Source organism: Rhinatrema bivittatum, chromosome 1 (assembly GCF_901001135.1).
Source record: "Rhinatrema bivittatum chromosome 1, aRhiBiv1.1, whole genome shotgun sequence".
Classification (NCBI taxonomy): domain Eukaryota; kingdom Metazoa; phylum Chordata; class Amphibia; order Gymnophiona; family Rhinatrematidae; genus Rhinatrema; species Rhinatrema bivittatum.
The window spans coordinates 277844560-277864259 of NC_042615.1; the positions used below are offsets into that span (position 1 = coordinate 277844560).

The 19700-nt window shown below is 44.9% G+C and overlaps 1 protein-coding gene across 1 annotated transcript in view; it reads left to right on the forward strand.

Annotated features, from left to right (window-relative positions):
• The first annotated feature begins 9096 nt into the window (after positions 1-9096).
• The window catches only part of LOC115087796 (drebrin-like protein), a 195529-nt gene continuing 184925 nt past the window's right edge, over positions 9097-19700 (forward strand). The window contains exon 1 of the mRNA XM_029595386.1: positions 9097-9352. Within this exon, the coding sequence (XP_029451246.1) occupies positions 9267-9352 (86 nt within the window). The 5' untranslated portion in view covers positions 9097-9266. The remainder of the gene's footprint in view (positions 9353-19700) is intronic.

Consider the following 19700-nt stretch of genomic DNA (forward strand, 5'->3'; position numbering starts at 1 on the left):
CTAAATTCATTGAAAAAACTGTTAATCAGCAATTAATGGATTACCTGGAAATAAACCACATCTTATTCCTATCACAATACGGGTTTCGAAAATTTTTCAGCACCGAGACTTTATTAAATGTCCCTTATTGACACGGTCTTGAAGGGCCTTGATAACGGTCAATCCTATCTGCTTGTAATGTTAGACATCTCGGACACTTTTGACACGGTTAAACATGAGATTTTATTAGACTGAAATTGGTATTACAGGCACTGCTTATCAGTGGTTTGCATCCTTTCTGAAGAACAGGACATTTAAAGTTCAAGTACATACTCATTTTTCTGAAGAAGTTAACATCACATGGAGTTCCACAAGGCTCATCCTTGTCATCGACCCTCTTTAACCTTTACATGCTTCCACTATGTAAGTTCTTGGCAGGTCTAGGCTTATCCCACTATATTCACGCAGATGACGTACAGATCCTAATTCCTATCACAGACTCTGTTGAAAAAACCCTTAAACTGTGTGAAATTTATTTAGCAGCTATCAGACGCCTGCTCACACAACTCTGTTTATCTCTAAATTCCTCAAGAACAGAGTTCCTTATCCTTTGCCCTAAAGTTAATGATCCCATCACTATGCACATCACGACTCCCTCTAATAATAAATACTCGATTCTACATGAAAATTAGAGATCTAGGAGTAATTCTGGACAGTGAACTCAATTGCAAGAAATGGATCAATAATCTAATCAGAGACTGTTACGGTTCGCAGGCGCTGTACCTGCGAACCGTGCCCATGGCAGCAGACCCAGACGGGACCCCCCCCCCCCCCCGCTTCACCTCTTCACGCTCCGCACTGCGGAAGACCTCCCAAAGCCTGCTGCATGGCCGCTGACGCTGTCTTGCTTCCCTCAGCAAGGGCTTCTCCTTGACACACGCGGGAAACTCCGCCCCTTTAAGGGGCAGTGACGCAACAGAGGATGATCTCATAAAGGAGGGAGTATTTAGACCTGGTAGCTGCTGTGGAGAGATGCCTTAGCAACAGGTTGTCTCTCCTAAAAGTTCAGTTTCTGTTCCTGCTCCGTGCCTAGTTCCTGCATCCGATCCTTGGCTTGATTCCTCGGTTTGACCTCAGCTTCGTCTCCTGACTTCCTTCTTGTCTGCCGCTTGCCTTGAACCTCTGAACTGTCATTGACTCTTCTTGTCTTCCGCCTGTCACGACTTCGACTGCTCACTACTTCTCTAGTCTCCAAGAGACCTCCTAAGTCCTGCCGGCCCTCTCAGCACCTAAGGGCTCAACCCGTGGGGATCGAGGGCTTGTATAGGTGAAGGCTCTGTCAGGTCTTCTGTCTTGATCCACCTCCCGGCTACGAGCATCGCTGCAGGCCTTCCTGCAGTAGTTACATCTCTCACTCTAGCCGGCCAAAGGGCCCACGAACATAACAGAGATGACTATTTTAAACTCCACGTTTTAAAAAACAAAAAACTTAAGCCGTTACTACATACTCAAAATTTTAGGACTGTTTTACAAGTTTTATTGTTTTCTAAATTAGATTACTGTAATGTGCTTCTTTTAGGTCTTCCAGCATCCACCACAAGGCCTCTCCAGTTGTTACAAAATTCAGCAGCTAGAATTCTCACAAACATGAAACTCTGTGAGCATATAACCCCTGTTCTAGCAAATTTACATTGGCTTCCTATAACATACCGTGAACCAATATAAAGCTTTAATGCTAATCCATAAAACCTTATATAATGAAGACATGGAATGGCACGATGCAGCGCTTCATTTTCACACACACCTCTCAGAAATACTAGATCAGCGTTCACCAATGACTTGTTTAGAGAGCTGGACAACAGCATGAGTAACTTAATGAAAAGGACAGATTCCAACCTATTTAGTCTCTCCAAATGCTTTTGCTAAAATTACCCAAAGTAACATCAAGCCTATCCAGGTCCAGATTGCTTATGATATAGTTTATGTCTGTATGTGGACATTGAGAATATGGAGGTTGTGCAGGTTTTAAAATTGGCCTTTCATTTTACCTGAGAATGTTTACCAATTGAAACAAGTAATTAATGTAGGTACCTGGATAAACAATGAATACCTGTGTGTAGACACCCCTGCCCTTCTAGCCTATCAGAGCGACAACCCACAGCAGTATTTAGTTCCTAATTTAGCCTATGCCAATAAACAAATGACCGACATTGGTGTAAATGGGATAAATAAAATTTAAATACCTGCCCGATTGTTGCTGGGGCCATGGGAGCCTGATGAGCTCCCGGCAACCAGAAAGAGCCCATAAGTGCTACGATGAGTGTCTTTTTTTAATAGATAAATGCCATTCTGTGTGGCTGGTGCCCTATGCATCAGAAGCACTGGGAATGCTGCCGCTGCTAGCTTAAGCCAGCAGACAGTGTCAGGGCATGATACAGTTCAGGCCAAGGGGTCCTCACAGATGTGGGACAGTGAAGTCAGCGAGAGGCTACCTACACCGTGCCTGTATGAAAATTTAAGTTTAAAAATGAATACAACTAATTAATGATCTTAAAAGTGTAAAAAGGTGATGTTTCAAAAAGGAAGCATGTAGAGAGACTCCCACCTTAGTATCAGCCCCTATTTTTGCCTATCAATATAAATTAACATTTTGCAAGTGTTGGTATGATTTAGGCATGCTTGTGACTTGACCACATCTGGAATTTGGGATCAGAAGTGAATATTAATTCAGTTCTCTCACCCATTTTCCCAGGGGGGTCCCTGTGATTGAAAAGTGATTTAAACCTATCAGAAACTGGGTTTGGTGGTGGTAGTTGCCAGGTGAGATCATATAAATATGGATTTAACCCTTGGTTTGGGGAAATAATGTTTAAGTTAAAAATATAATTAGCTGTAAAAATGTTAAAATAGCTAATATGGTCATGAAAAGACACATGACTACTGTTACATTTATTTAGAAGTTAACCTGAAAGTTTGGTGTGATTTTGAACTATTCAAGCGGAGCTTATTAGTTTCATTTTCCCATTCATTTTAATGGGCAATTTAAAAAGTGGTATAAACAAGTTCCATGCAGCTCTCAGAGAGAGAGAGAGAGAGAGAGAGAGAGAGAGAAAAAAGAAAACCCTTTGCCATCCCATAGACAATGCAATGGTAATGCTAGCCCATGTCAGTATCTATGCAAAGCAGCTGGGTGATCAGGTCTGTGTAGCAACACCAAGCTGAGGCAAAGCACAGAAAGATTTGAGAAGCAATTTTCTTAAAAGAAGGGTTTGAATATACTAAAAATTCTTATGAAAGCTATGTTCCTTAGTCAAGGAGTTTTTAAATGGTTTCTTTGTGGATAAGGGTTTTTTAAAAAACTAGATGAGAACTATTTCTTGAAAAGATTTCAGAGGAGTAACGATCTCTTCTGAGGATTTTTCAGAAAGCATGTGCAGACTGAGGCAGAGCTGTGCTAGTGACTGCAGGAGAGAGACCCGGTTATAGGTTCCTGTCACAGAAGCCTAGACTAAATGGAAGAGAAGCACCCTAGGAAAACAATAGATGTGTGTGTGAAAGTGGCGTTTGTTGTAATTCTAATCCTTTCTGAGGCAAGGAATTAGTTAAAAATTATGGCTAACTTTCTACAAATGGTTCGCTGTGTTTTTGCCAGCTTTGATAGATAAGTGGATGACTGATAGCCCAATTCTGAGCCGATTTAATTGAAGTACAAACTACCTCAGAAAGAAAAATGTTCATTAAGTCCCACAGATTTCAGATTGTGTACACTCCACCTGTAGATAAAAAGGTATTGCTGTGTTTCCTTAGAGGAAAAAAATCTATATTCCATGTTACTTCAAAGAAGTCCTGTAACTTGTTCCTGTCTTTATTGGCAAATAAGTGTGGAATGTGAGAGAGAGAGTGATTGAATATTTTCTTTATTTTGTGAGTTCTCTCAAAGCAAGCATCCTTAGAGAGGGTTAAAATAATTATTTTTTGATTTCTATTAGCAAGAACTCCAGTATCATTTAGACACACACGCTAGCAACACTGTAGTCTGCGGAAGATTGGCGGTGTGAGGCAGTCAGTCTTTATTTTTGATTTGGTTTGACATAGCATAGTAGATAAACACTGTATCCTGAGACTTTGTTGTTAAGAGTGATAGATCAGGTCCAGTCTGCGCCATAAAGCAGTATGAGCTATTCCTCGATCACAAACCACCAAAGCTTCACATCATTCCTGGGTCAGTGCTCTCTACCCAGCGTTCACAAGCAGCTCTCCCAGCAATCAAAGATAAGTATGTACCAACAAACTGTGACATAATTTTGGTAAATTACACTAGTGCAACACACATAGACATACAAGAGGTCAAAGTCATTGAGTTAAAACAGGTTAAAGATAAAAGTTATTAATACTTACCTGGAGAATTCCAGAACTGCCTGAAGAGCGTGCAATAACAAAATTAACACAAAGAATCAGATTTCTTGAATTAAAGTTAAAATTTAACATTTGTTCTCATTAAGTAACTAACTGAGAAAATAATTATCTGATAGTATCTTGGTAAGAAGGAATCCTTGTACAGAAACCAGTTTCTATTCCAGACTGTGTTAAGAATTAGAGTGAGAGTCACATATGAAAATTGTTCTTGTGCACCAGAAGTACATTATTTCTCATTGAAATTGACTTTATTGAAAGGTTTGTTTGTTTAATAATTACACTTGTTTCTAGAAGTGAAGAACCTAGAAAATTATCCATTTGCCAGCAAAATAAAATCCTTTAAAATTTAATTATAAAAATGCTTCTGAAATCATTTTGATTTATTTTCTGGTGAAGATACTCTGGGTGTGCAAACTATCTCCATATCATTTTTAAAAGTGGAAACTCCAATAGCCTTACCATCTGGCTACACACGTGATAGTGCCCAAGATAGTTTGATGCCCAAGGGCGTTTACATTGGTTATGTCCCAGTAAGCCTTTCCTAAAGGATACTACAGATGCTCTGTGTGGTTTGACCTCGGACAATGACTGAGAGAAATGTAAGATTACCGTGACAAAGTATGATGAATTCTCCAAAACCAAGATTGCTGTTGTAAATAATGTTTGGTTAGTTAGCACCCCTCAGAAGGTGCTTGCTATTTCTAACAAGCAAGATGTTACTAGTAAGGTTCCCTTACCCAGTAATGTTCTTTGTCAAGTTCCTAAGAACTCAATAGTTACTGTAGGGGATGTGTCCTTATACTACCTAGAAACACACCCAGTTCCCACAGAGGTAGAAATCCAGGATGTGTTTCAAGGCCATTAAATCAACTTTGATGAAAAGCTGGTATATCTTTTAGGCTATAAAGACTCTCACACTGTGGAACTGTCTGTAGACCAAGATGCAGCAGAAATTGCAGACTACAACTATGATTCCAGAGATGAAGATAGTTTGTAAAATATGTCCTGTCTGATGCCTTACCTACCCTAGCCATTATGATTGTGGCCCACCTGCTATTTTCAATCACCCTCTTTAAAAGCAGTAAGGGCCTAATAAGATACACAGGGGAAAGGTCTCACTGTAAAGCTATGTGCTTGCGAGACCTCCCACAGTCCCCAACTCTGGAACTGTAAGAGGAACCATATAATCAGTGATCACACTTGTCACCTTCTAGACTAGGGAAAGAAAGGAGAGTTGTACACAAATATATTCTACCTCAAGTCTGAGATAAGAACATAAGAAATTGCCATGCTGGGTCAGACCAAGGGTCTATCAAGCCCAGCATCCTGTTTCTAACAGAGGCCAAAACAGGCCACAAGAACCTGGCAATTACCCAAACACTAAGAAGATCCCATGCTACTGATGCAATTAATAGCAGTGGCTATTCCCTAAGTAAACTTGATTAATAGCTGTTAATGAACTTCTCCAAACCTTTTTTGAACCCAGCTACACTAACTGCACTAACCACATCCTCTGGTAATAAATTCCAGAGCTTTATTGTTCGTTGAGTGAAAAAGAATTTTCTCCAATTAGTCTTAAATGTGCTACTTGCTAACTTCATGGAATGCCCCCTAGTCCTTCTATTATTTGAAAGTGTAAATAACCAATTCACATCTACTCGTTCAAGACCTTCCTCAAATTTCTACAGCATACACCGCATGAGAACTTCATTATTTCCTCATTTCTTATCATCCTTTGTATATACCTCCTGTTACCATTCCCCATTTATTTTCCTTCATTATACTTTTAACACTCTGCATTTCCTCATTATAAAAGATGATTTTATTCACTATTATTCTATTATTACATTGCTCCCATTCTATTATTACTATTATAATTCTTTATAAATACGATGACAATTATTATTGTTCCATTATTCCTACTTCATGTTCATGATGTCATCATTGGTCATACAGCTGAAGCCTGCATAATAGCCTGATAGTTAGACTTCAGCAGTGATAAGCTCCCTTGCTGGCTCATCTCACTTAAGAAGGGGGAAATGTAGGGAGATATCCCATTTTTAAGCACTGATAGCACCCAATATAAATCATAATAGCCAAAGAGGGATGCCGACATGCCAAAAAAACCCCAAACCAAACACTGTAGCAGTGGCAAAAGAAGAAACTTTGCCCAGTGAAAACTTTAATCAGAACTGAAGGATGCTTATTAAGATCTGCTGGTTTGTAAGCTCCTGTGTAAATAAAACCAAGGCAGAGGGACAATGCAGCAACTTTGGCTCAAAAGCAGAAGTCACTGACCGGCCAAGGGAAGTCCAGAGGTCAGAGTGGCCCCCACCCTTGGATGAAGGGGGAACACTCTGAAATGGAGAAAATGCTGATGCAGACAGCCTTGGTCCAAATGTGGCAGGACCCCCCCCCCCCCTCGAAGAAAAGGGAAGGGGGAAAAGACCATGATTATGCACATTTATCAGCTGGAAAGTATAATACGGGGATAATAGTGAGAAAGGGGTAGCCCCAACACTCCCTATCAAGAAGGGAGAAGTATATGTGTGGCCAGGAGACCAGAGAGAGGAAACACCCTGCCTGGGGTTGGACGGTGGCGCGGAATCTGAGGCGATGAGAAGCCAAGAAAAGCATGGCACCTTTGCCAGTACCAGACCCAGAAGCAAGCCTCTTTCTCGGACCACCCTACAGCTCTGCCAATATCAGACCTGGAAGCAAGCCTCTTCCCCTGCCCACATTCTCCAGCCAGAGCCTACTTCAGAGGTAAACAGGGAAACTGCCTGAAGATAGGATAACTTATCCCCTGGTCCCAAGTATTAATATATTAGGCAGGATAAGGTTTATGGCATGTTTTAAGACACCTATGGTGCAGAACTTTCTTTAGGGTAAACTGGTGCTCAGTAACAAGGATGTTAGCGACATGTGTTATCTTCTAAATGCTAATCCTGCCAAATCTGATAAATAAAAGTCTAATTCTGTGGAGAAAATATTTGTCTTTTCCTGAACTTAGGATTGTGAGGGGAGGTGGGAGGGGAACCGGAAGTGCTCTGTGGCAGACAAGTTTCTGTACCCCGAAAAAAAACAAACACAAAAAAAAAACAAAACAACTTACCTACACTACTGCTATACGCTTCCTTGTTGCATATGGAATTTCTATCTTAAAGATTCCACAGTGAATTTTGTTTGCTGTAGGACCTTTATCATGCTTGACTCTATACCATCCTTTACATGTAGTGCCACCTCTCCACCAATTCTGTCTACTCTGTCATGTTCATTTCATTTCTAGCTGGGTATCACACTGTCCCATTGGTTATCATCCTTCCATCAGTTCTCTGAAATGTCTATACCTTTATTAAGGGTCACAATTCTAATTCTCCAATCTTATTTTTTTAGATTTCTGGCATTCACACACAGACAATTTAGAGTGTTTATATTGTTTGTATTCACAACCTGTTTATTAGCCGTTGATACAAGTAATTTCAAATCCTTCGTATTAGTTAGCTCTTTATTTGATTCCCTCTTGGTTATGTCAACTTTTACCACAACCTTGCTGCCCTCCCTGTTATGCGAATATATTTACGATACCTCTCTCTGAACCATGTGTGCCTGTGCGACTATTGGCGTTACCCCATGATTTCTTTTAAAAGTTGCTCGCTCCTTTTAAAATGTTAAAAACACCAGCAATCGTTCTTCCAGCATCCCATTCCCTCCACCACCTCAGCATCTTCTTTTAAGTTTTCATGGGGGCTGTGGCAGGGTGCAGGCAGCGCGTATCATATGGGAGGTAGCTGCTGCTGCAGAACTCACTGGACAGAAGCGTTTTGGGCAGAAAATAGTGACAGGCCTGCATGATTTGGAGGTGCAGGCTGCAGCAGTGACTCTCCATGCAGACAGCAGACACAGCTGCATCTGTATGTGTCTGGCTCCCGTGTTCTTTTGCACCTGCACCAGGAACAAAAACGGGTACGTGCATAAGGGCAGAGGAGCCGAGCGAGCTCCCATTAGCCGATTGCCTGCCTGCCCTGCTTTTGACCAGTGATTACAGTGTCCATTACCGGGCACTGAGAAAATGTAGGCTAACCTGCCCAAAGTTGATGGGGCAATGGCCCCATTCCTTGCCTATTTCTCATAAACCTTAGTCTGTTATAAGGATGTATAAATGAGCAGCCATTCGTTTTTGTCATCATTCACATGAAACATATAGATATATACCACAATATAAAAATGTTAAGTGCCTTATTCCATAATGATATTTTTTTTCTGTAGACACCGAATAGGGAAAAGTCCTTTTCAAATAAGGCCATAAGTGCAATAAAATGCTAGCTAGTCTTCCATGTACTTTGATTCCACTTCAGAACAATAATCTTGAAACTAATCAGAGGGTGGCCTATACCCACTTTGACCCTCCCTGTCCATCTGATAGATAAACCAGCTCCTGCATGGAGGGAGAACACCCTCTGTGAAACCTGCTCGTGAGTCGTTTATGCACAGGACAACTACAGAGGGTGGGAAAACGGTAATGCTAAGGCAGTAACCTCAGGGAAACAAACTCTCTCCTTTTACTTCTGTGTCGCTTGCACACCCTACCCTCACTCCCATCGGCACCCCCTTTCTCTCTCTCTGACTCCCCTCCCACACACACACACACCTCTTCCCCCTCCTCCTCTCTCCGCTGGATTTGTTTAAGGTTCCAGAAGGGGGAGGAGCTCTGGCTTAAGGCTTTCAGTCAAGAAACTTTTCCTGAAGCTGAGTGAGCTTGTGCTCTGTCTGCGCCTGCAACACGGCCGGGGAAGGAGAGGACGAGAGAAAAGAAAAGACGCAAGTCAGGGAGAATTTGCTAATTGCAAGCAAGGGGGGAGGGGAGCATCATGAGCGCCATTAATTTGGAAAAATACAGTTTATCTCTACTGACGGCCAAGGAGGATATTCTGAACAGAAAGTCATCCACGGACTGGTAAGAGAAGGAAACGGGGGTAACAAATGGCTGGGGGGGGCAATTTCCAGCAAACTTCATCAAACGCTGCTGCTTAGCAGGAAAGCCTGCCAGCTTTTTCTTTAGTCTCTCTCTCTCGCAGCTGCCAGGGGACTGGGCGGGGAGATCGGGAGCAGCACGTTGGCAGAGCAAAGGCATAGAGTGCGGAACGGGCCCCCGGGACGGCCAAATCTTTGACAGTTGCTCCGAGTTTGGCATGTCCTCAGGGGAGGGGGGACGCCGAACGGATTCTTTATAAGAGCAAAAAAAAATACGAATGGTTCCTCGTTAACTCTTTCCGCCCCTTGCTCTTTGATTGCTGCATGGTGCTAGACGTGTGTGTGGCAAAGGCACCCCACCGAGAGTGAAAGAAATGGCACAGGAAGGTGCTGCGGTTGCATTGCACACGCAAGATCATTCTCTGTTGATAGACTGTAATGCAAAAAATAAAGACCGTGTAGTGCATGATATCTGCAAACCAGGGCCCTTCTTCGGAGGGAAGAGCCACAGCTGAAGAAGGGACTTGGGTGGTCCCTAAAGTTCATGTACTACAGGGGGCTTTTGCGGGGGGGGAGGGGGTTAACATCTCACGCCCTACTACAGCTCTCTTGACAACGGATAAGGCTACTAAGCCTGCACTCTGAAACCTGAGTGGGAGACAGAAGGAATGAAAACGTAACAAAGAGAGAGAGAACCCCGATGAGACAGACCTAAAATGTGAGGCTGACCGGGGCCTGGCAGCACTGGAGTTGGAAGTTTGAACTCTTGATCAAAGCTACATATTGCTCGCAAAAAAAAAAAAAATCTCAAACGTAACAGGGTTTGAAGCATAGAATCACAACACGAGCAAAGTGCAGTGCTAGGGGAGCGAGCTGGGGGCTGGTGATGCGGTGGGAGTGCTGCTGCCTATGGAAGAGCTAACGGCCTCTCTCCTTTCGGCTCTTCAGGCAGCAGTGATGCAGAGGCTGTGGCCGGGAGGGGAGGGGAGTTCACGGACCCTGCAGCCTCAGCTTTTACCTCCTGGGGGAATTAAGGAAGGGTCACCGCTTTACAGCTTACAGGGTGGAAATACGCGAGAGGTTTCAAGGATTAGCATCCTTTTCATTTCTGGCCCCCCTCCCCTTCATTTTACCTGTGTTCCATTTGGCCACCTTTTAAACCCCTTCATCCTTTCTGGCTTGGCTTTGTTTTTACCAAAGTTTTGAACTTTCCCTCCATGGCGATTGGCGAGCGCAGCCGCAGAGGATGTCGGCGCTGTTCCTGCCTGCGACGCTTCTTGCTTGCATTGATAATTCATGCGCGCACATTGTTACCCCCGATGCCACTGCGAGCTGTGTTTCTGCCGTCGCCTTGAGTCCGGGAGAGAGGGGGGAAGGGCGTCAATCTCTTCCTGGCGGCTCCTTGTAGTTGACAGGCAGCCGCACATGGCAGCGAGCCAATGGCCGTAATGTCGCTTCTCGGATTCTGGGCGGTGTTGTATGCAGTGGTGGTTCCCCCTGGAGAGAGAGAGGAAATCTGTAAACAGAGGTGGATCGAAGCCTACTGGGAAGAGCAGACAACTGTCTAATATCGAGAGGAGGATGGGCTGGCGTCCTTTACTGACTCCAGTGTGCTCTATTTTTTTTTTTTTTTTGTCGGGATAGGCTGAACCGTTCCTGCTGTTACCTGATTACCCTGCAATGGACTTGTAGTACGGTTTTCCTTAGGGAAATGGGAGACCATGGATTCAATGAGGCAGAACCAGTACTGGATCAGCCTATCCTGAAAACCAAATTGGAACCAGGTGTCACCTTAGCATGCTCAAGAAAAAAGATCCTCGATTATTAGGGGTTAGCAAAATTATCCTTTTTAAGCCATCCCCAACACCAACTATAAACTTATGGTTTTTTTTTTTTTTTTCAAAACGCATTAAAGAGTCTCATGATTCACTGAAGTTCCTGAGCCATATTCTGCAGTCGCCAGAGTAAGATATTCAAATTGTTTGGTGGTCTTTGGACAGGTGCTAATGTTTCTAAAACCATTCTGCTAGTACTAAACTACTTAACTAGCCATATGCAATGCTGTACAGAGCCATGGAAAAGATAGTTCCTGCTTCCTGGAGCTTATAATCTAATTGAGACACAGAGAGGAAACAAACAACTTTCTACTAATTCTTTAACTATTACAGTAAAACACATTCCAAAGGATGTCAGGGAGGTAGGGCCGTCCTTGGTGCGAGGTCAAATAGGTGCAGTGGCCGTATAGTAACATAGTAATGATGGCAGAAAAGGGCCAAAATCTTTCATCCAGTCTGCCCAGCAAGCTTCTTAAGGTGGTATCTGCCGTGCTGTGCAGGTTACCCCCATGTTTCTCTTTTACTGGGTGATGAGCCTTCTTGAAAATTCAGACAGTGCTGCCTGACGTGCTTTGCTTATGGACTTAGAAGCAATCCAGTGCTTTCTCCCTTATGTCTGCGTATCAGTGCCCCAAACCGTAAAGGTTCAGGGCTCGTGTTGGTTGTCGTCTGAATCCAGTACCTCTTTCCACAATGCCCCACACCATCAAAGCAGAGAGCGATACTGCAGTAGCTTCAAAGGAATCAAGGCTTATTGGTTAAGGATAATAATCCCATGCCTTATGTTAAAGGTAGTAACTGCCATTCTGTACAGGTTATGCCCATGCTTATCAGTTCCCCAGACTGTAAAAGTTGGGGCCTTCGTAGGTTGTTGTCTGAATCCAGTTCTCTTTTTTTCCCCCTGCCATTGAAGCAGAGAGCAGTATTGCAGTTGAATCAAAGCATCAAGGCTTATTGGTTAAGGGTAGTAATCTCCATACCTTCTGATAAGGGTAGTAACTGTTGCACCGAGCAGGTTACCCCCCCCCATGCACTCTTTTCTTCATTTCCATCCTCTTAGCCTTTAGGGATCCACAATGTTTATCCCATGGTCCATCCCCCACACCGTAATTTCCTGTCAGCTTGGAGCTGGATCCATGTTCGTCAGCGTTCCAGGGCCCCGCTGTGATTGATTTGCCATTGGCTCTGCTAAGGTCAGCTCTGCAGGAAGGGCACTATTCCAAGTCCTTTCCACAAGTAAAAAAAACAAAAAACATTTTACCTACAGAAATCAGGACTTTAAAAAAATGTGGGTCTGTCCATGGGTAAAAGTATGCATGCTGTTCAACTTTGCACATACTTTTAACCATGGACTGCAGAGCTGGTCCGGGGCTGGAGAGAAGGCAGCAGGTTAAACTGCATAGGTAGTTTTGATTATTTAAAACTATGCCTGTTTATGTTTATGCGGGAAAAATTGTGCACAGAGAAAGCAGGTGCAAATCTCTGTGCATAATTTTTCCTTGGGCAATAATCAAAGCAAAACTGCTGGCAATGGGTTTGCGTGGATTTGTTTAACATACCCGCATTTGATGTATTTACCCTATAGCTCAGGGGTCAGGAACCTATGGCTCGGGAGCCAGATATGGCTCTTTTGATGGCTGCATCTGGCTCACAGACAAATCTTAATAAAAAAGTAAAAATCTAACAAAATCCCCCACCCTCCTGACGCCCCCCAAGACCTCCAAAATTAATTTACTACAACCCCCACCCTCCTGACCCCCCCCAAGACCTGCCAAAAGTCCCTGGTGGTCCAGCGGGGGTCCAGGAGCTGTCCGGGAGCGATCTCCTGGACTTGGGCTGTTGGCTGCCAGTAGTCAAAATGGCGCCGACGGCCCTTTGCCCTCACTATGTCACTGGGGTCGACCAATGGTGGCGGTAGCCCCTGTGTCATAGTGAGGGCAAAGGGCCGTCGGCACCATTTTGACTACTGGCAGCCGACAGCCCAAGTCCAGGAGATCGCTCCCGGACCCCCGCTGGACCACCAGGGACTTTTGGCAGGTCTTGGGGGGGTCAGGAGGGTGGGGGGTTGTAGTAAATTAATTTTGGAGGTCTTGGGGGGCATCAGGAGGGTGGGGGGTTGTAGTAAATTAATTTGGTAGGTCTTGGGGGAGTCAGGAGGGTGGGGGTTGTAGTTAGTATGGCTCTCATGGAATTACATTTTAAAATATGTGGTGTTCATGGCTCTCTCAGCCAAAAAGGTTCCTGACCCCTGCTATAGCTAGTTCTCTCAGCATAGAGGTCAAAGACTGAATCCATATGGAAGCTACATTTTTATCCATGCATGACTGAGTTAGAGTGGGCTTGCAGCACCTTACTGGGAGAGCGTTAGGGAAGTGTACACTAACATTGTCTGTGCTGTATGTACATTTCCTGGAATTACAACAGCTTGAAGGTTTCTGTTTCCCATAGGCTTTTCATAAACACGAGAAAATTCAAGCCAATGAATGGTTTATCAAGAATAGGAACTTAGGAGGTACAAAGGAATGATTAGAAACCAATAACAAATAGGGAAAGCATGCAGAGGCATGACTTCGAGAATGCTTTCCAGCAGATTTGTGAAAGGAGTATTTGCGTATGGAGGAGTTTGGATGGAGAAGTGTTTTAGAAAATTAGAGATATGGATGTTTGTAGGGGGTGTAGGTGCGGTATTTTGGGGAGTGTATGGGTGGAGGTGAGTGAAGTTGTGCATGGAGGGATGTGGGTGTGTGAGTGTAGGAGTGTGTGGGTTGTTGGTCTGCGTGGGGATGTGTGAGTGTGGGAATTAGGGAGACATGAGTGAAGGTATGTACGAGGGTGTGGGTGGAAGGAGAGAGAATGTGTGTGTGTGTTTTGTAGGCGTGTTTGGGCTGTAGGCATGTGTGGAGGGGTGTGAATTTATGGGTTCAGGAGTGTGGGTTGTGGGTTTCTGTGATCTCTGTGTATGAGATGTAGAAATGTGTGAGTATGATGGTTGTGTGTGCGTAGGAGTGTGTAGGTTGTGAGATGTGTATAAAATGGGTGTGTAGGAATTGGTGTATGGGGGATTTAAGCTTCTGTGGGGGGTGTATGTATTTGTATGAGATGTGTGTGGAGGATGGGGGTTTGTGTGGGGCTGTGTTTGTATGTGAGGTGCATGAAGATGGGGTGTGTAGGTAGGGGGTGTGATGTGTTTGCAGAGGATAGTCTGGGGAGTATGCATGGGGTGGGGGAGTGTGTTGGTGGGATGTACGGGGTCATTGTGGCGATGGTTCGTGTTTGTATATGATGAGTGTGGAAGGTATGTGGGGGCTATGTATGTGAAGTATTTGGGGATGAGATATGTAAATAGGGTGGGTAGAAATAGGATGTACATGCGGGGGGCAATGTGTGTATGTGTTTGATGGTGTGTCAGTATGGGCGGTGTGGATGTGTCTTTCTGGGGGTGGGGTGGAGGAGGTGGGGCGTGCTTGGGGGACTTTTCAGGCCGATGCAGTACCGTACGCTGGCCGCAGTGCACAGCTCAATGCGTGATTGGACGCACGTCCATAATCCCTGATGCAAAACGGGGGTTAGTGCGTCCAAAATGCACGTCCCATCGTGCGCGCAGGTAATAGCGCTTATCACATGTAAATGCATGTTGATGAGGCTATTATCTATTCTCCTCCGATGCAAAAAAAAAAAAAAAAATGTGTGGCCGACGCGTGCATTTTTACTTGCCTGCTCCGAGCAGGCGTTAATTTTGGAGGAGCTCAAAAAGTGTACAGAAAAGCAGAAAATACTGCTTGCTGCCTTTCTGTACTTCCTCTGACTTAATATTGTGGCAATATTAAGTTGGAGGAACTAAAAAAATTAGAAATGTTCCCCCCACTCCCCCCCCCCCCCCCCCAAAAAAAAAGGGTGTTTGCATTCAGGTTAGGAAAAGGGATGCTCTAATTTTAGAGCATCTGTTTTCTTAACCTGTACACAGCCACGTTTTCCTGACCGGCTGACAGCCACCTCTCCCGGGTGCCCACCGCCGAGGAGGCGCTAGGGGTGCACAATTTCCCCTAGCGCCTCCTTTTTACCACAGCACCTGATTTAAATATTAAATCGGGCACCCAGGGAGAGGTGGGTCGCCGGGCGTTAAGGGAGCGGGCGCTCATGATTGAGAGCCCGTTTAATGTGCGCCACTATTGCATCGGCCTGTTTTGGGAGGGTTTGTGTACGTGTGTGAGACTTTGGAAGTGTGAAGGAGGGGACTTGGTGCCATCCAATGCCAGCTGCTTCAGTCGTTTTTCCATGCCTCTGTCTGCCTGTGTTGTTCTGGGCCAAAATGCTGGAGGGGGTGAGGGAGTTATTCAGAACGGAGCAGTAGTCAACATTATACAGCTCTAACGCTTTGGAAGCAATGGGGACTGTATTTTTGAGGCTTGGTTCTCTAAAAAAAATATTGACCCAACATTTCTGGATTTTGAACTTATCCGCTGTGTTCACGTTTTCTTCCTGCATGCTAAATTTGGTTAATTTTCTTTCCTTTTTTGGAGAGCTATTATGCCTATGGATAGATGGACAGACATCGATCCCTCTTATATCATTCAATACTCCTTGTTATGCTTTCCAATGTACAAAATGTTGGAAAGAAACGGCAATGACTCTTTATGTGTTGGGCATTTCAGCAAAGGGAACACAGCAAGAGACCACTATAGTCCACCGATTGTAGGGGAAAAAGTAAGTCCCAAACCTCCAAACGTTCAGAAGAAAACAGGCACCGTAATAGGAGGATGGGCAACATTACCAGAAGAAAGAAAGGGACGCAGACTGGGCAGTGAGACTGGCAAAAGCTCAAACCAAGGAATATATTGCCCGGTCAATAAAGGGAGGGGATAAATGTTCTTTAGGGAGGCTAAAAGGAGGCCTAAAGGGGAGGATTGGTTTAGTGAGGAGGAGGATCAGAAGACGGCAGGCATCCTACATATGTTTGCTCAGTTTTCAAGCTAGAAGGGGGCTGAAAACAAAAGGCAGGGACATAAGGGGGTGAGCACATTTTTCCGTTTACTGAGGAGTGCGATGATAAAGTTTAACACAAGGCAACAGGCAAGACAGACAGTATATTTCTCTTGAATAAAGCCTTTTTATTCTTTATTCTTATGCGCGCAAGGCATTGTTCAAGGGCACTAGCCCAGTTGAAAGTAGACAAGGACACAGGACCTGATGGGGCGTATCCCAGACTGCTGAAGGAGTTCCTGACTGCCCCCCCTTCACCGCCCTGTGCAGCTTCCAGCACTGGAGGCGGCGGAAGTGCCAGGAGACTGGAGGGGAGCAGATGCAGGCCCTCTCCACAAAAGCGGGAAGAAACAGGAAAACGGCAGACCTGTTAGCTTGACATCGGTGTTGAGCAAGTAACGGGAAGGCCCCCTGCGGGAAAGAATAGTTTGATGCGTTGAAGCTGGGGAAGATCAAGGGGAAGTGCTTGCCAAGCAAAATTTGTTTGAGGCGACCAGAGTAGTGGATGGCGTGGTGGGAGGCTACAGTGGATGTGGCCTGACTGGATTTCAGGAAGGCCTTGGCGCTTTTCTACAGAGAAGACCGGTCAGCAAGGAAACCAGTTTAGGAACTGGAAAAAAACCGGGTGAGAAACAAGACTCGGAGAATGATGGTAAACGTGATATGATCCCCCCTTGGAAGGGAAAGCGACCAGCAGGGTTGCCTCGTGGTCAGTGTTAGACCTCCCGTCCTCTTCACTGTCTTTATAAGTCGCGTCGGGGAAGAAGTGGAAGGGAAAGCGTACCTGTTTGCAGATGATATGCTAAGGATTAGACAAAACACTACACTTTAATCTAAAGCCATGCCTTTGGGCTGCACAGATCCAGGAGCCTAATATCATTTTGGAAGAGAAGAATTAAGTCAGAACAGAGACCTGGAGGTCATCGTCTGAAGGTGGCCAGTCAGTGTGACCTGCAGACAACTGGGAAAGCTATCAAGCTGCTTGGGTGCATAAAGAGAAATATCAGTAGTAGGAAGAGGGAAGAAACATTACTTCTGTACAGCTCTCTAGCGAGCCTCTGCCGTGAGGACCGGGTGCAGCTCTGGAGATCGAAGCTGCAGCAAGACGCTGATAAAATGGAGGCAAAACGGCTAATGGCCTACACCAAGAGCCAAGCCGAGAGAGACCGAAAGAGCCAACGATGCACTCTCTCTGGAAGAAAGAATAGAAAGGGGAGGCGTGATACAGCATTCAGATATCTGGCAGGCTTCAGTCACGCACCGGAAGCTAGCAGTTTCCATAGAGTGAAGAGCTGAAGGGCAAGGCCTCATCGTGTGAAGGCAAAGAGAGGGAGGCTCATGAGGAATGCTTTTTCACTAAGCGAGTGCTCGACATCTGGAAAAGACATTCCTAGTTGTATTTTATGAGGCTATGCTTTTTTTTTTTTTATGTTGTACCACGCCTTGAGCTGTCTAGGAAAGGTAGCTTATAAATTAACTGATTGATTGTAGGAAGCGAAACAAGGGTGAGCAAAGTTTTCAAGCCAAGGTGGGTTACATTATATATAATGCACTCACACTCACTCCTGGATTCCTGAACCGGTGTCACATTTTTTTTGCCAACTATTCAGCTCTTGAACCAGTTGCCAAGCCGTCAGGGAGCCATGCTGCTAACCAGTGGCCTAAACCCTCCTCCCATTTTGTGCCTCTTCAAGTTGCTGAAGGGAGCAAGGGCACGTAGACAAACATGGACACAGACTGAAACAGACACCTCATATCCAGACAGTCACAGACACTGTGTACCCAGACAAAAAGGTACAGCGAGTCACAGATAATGCACCCCCTGACGGACACAGAATTCCCGCCCCCCCCCCCCCCCCAGCACACAAAGCGGCACAGACAAACACAATCACGCTGTACTTGGAGACCGAGAGAGGCACAGACATACCACACCTAGACACAGAGAGACAGAAACAGGCAGGCAGAACACACCACCCACACAGCACAGTGCCCCGGTGCAGCCAGACTTTGCTTCCTTGATCAGCCAGTCATTGTGCCCCCCCCCCCCGTTCAGGATCATTCATACCCTACGCCCCGCCCCCTCAAGAGGGGCCCGCCCCCTGGCCCAGATAACTAAAAGCATTGCCTTCAGGAGTTAAACCAGCAGCCTCTGATGTAAGAACCGCCCTGGGGAAAAATCAGTGCTAGCCATCTAAGTTCTTCCGTCGACCCTCCGAAGAGCTCCAATTTAAGTGGCTAAAACGTAGCCACCTCCTGAAACCAGGTGGCCAGATTTTGCACCCCGTTAGGTGCCCTGTAAATATAGCTGGTTAAACCCCTTAGTTGATGGACTGGATCCTTTTAAAATTTGGCCCCAAAGGACCATGGACACAGGAGAGAGAAGATCGCAGACCAAGTAACGCCTGTAGTAGCACGGTGGGCAGGCAGAAATGGGTAAACTGGGTGGACCGAGTTGACCTTATGTACCGACATCTTCTGTGTGGGAGGTCAACTAAGGAAATTGTTATGCTGTGGTACTGGAAGAATTTAAACTTACCGTTCATTTATTAAAATCATGCATTTAGTTCCGTCCATCAAGATCTTTCTTAAAATCCCTTTGCTGCCCAGTCAGTAACTCTCTCAGCATCTAGGGAGCCGTACAGAAAAGGAAAAAAAAGAGAGACTGAGAGAGATCGTACAAAGGAAAAGAAGAGAGGAAGAACGTTCAAAGAATGATCTTTGGATAGATGCAGGCTAGGAGGAATGGTGAAACAAAATGACACAGGAAACAACAGGGATAGAAAAGGATGAGGATTACAGGACGTGAAAAAAAATCTCTTTTTTCCTCAATCTCGTTCCTCTCCCCTTTTTATTGCTAGTTCCCAGTTTTCTCTCCATCCCATTTTTTTCTGTATTCTTTTCCTTCAGCCTCTTTTTTTTTTATCTTGTGTTTTTTTTCTCTTTTCCTTTCTTCTCCTCTGAAATCACAACAGGAGACACCGAGATGTCAGAACCATGGTAGTTTAATTGCAGGTGTGTGGGGTGTGGAAGGGTTAGGGATCAGTTATATAACTGCAGCTATATAAACTCTGGCAGCTTTCCTGAAAACGTCTGCTCAGCTTGAGGTGATTAACAAGCACTTACATCAAACACGTTTATAACCGGTTATAATCTCATTTTCTTTCTGCCTGTGGTAAGCATTAAGAAGAGCAATGTGGGCCGTGCTTAGCACTGGAGGAGCGATTACATATCCCTTCTCTTTCACGGAGGTGATAGTCCCTCTAGGCCAGATAGATTGTGGTGGAGCGATATCAAGAGGCGCAAAATGGAATGACCCTAGAAACCTGATGGAACCCGAATATCCGTTCTGTCACCGAGAAGGGTGGTGAGGCCTGCAGTAGATTGGTGGGAGAACATGTGGATGGGATGACTTAAATCCCATCAGCCTCTTGTTCAACTTGTTTCTTCAGGTCAGGGTTGAGGTCTCTTGAGAAAGTGGAATGATAAAGCCTGAGATAGTTAAGCTAAAGAGAGAGT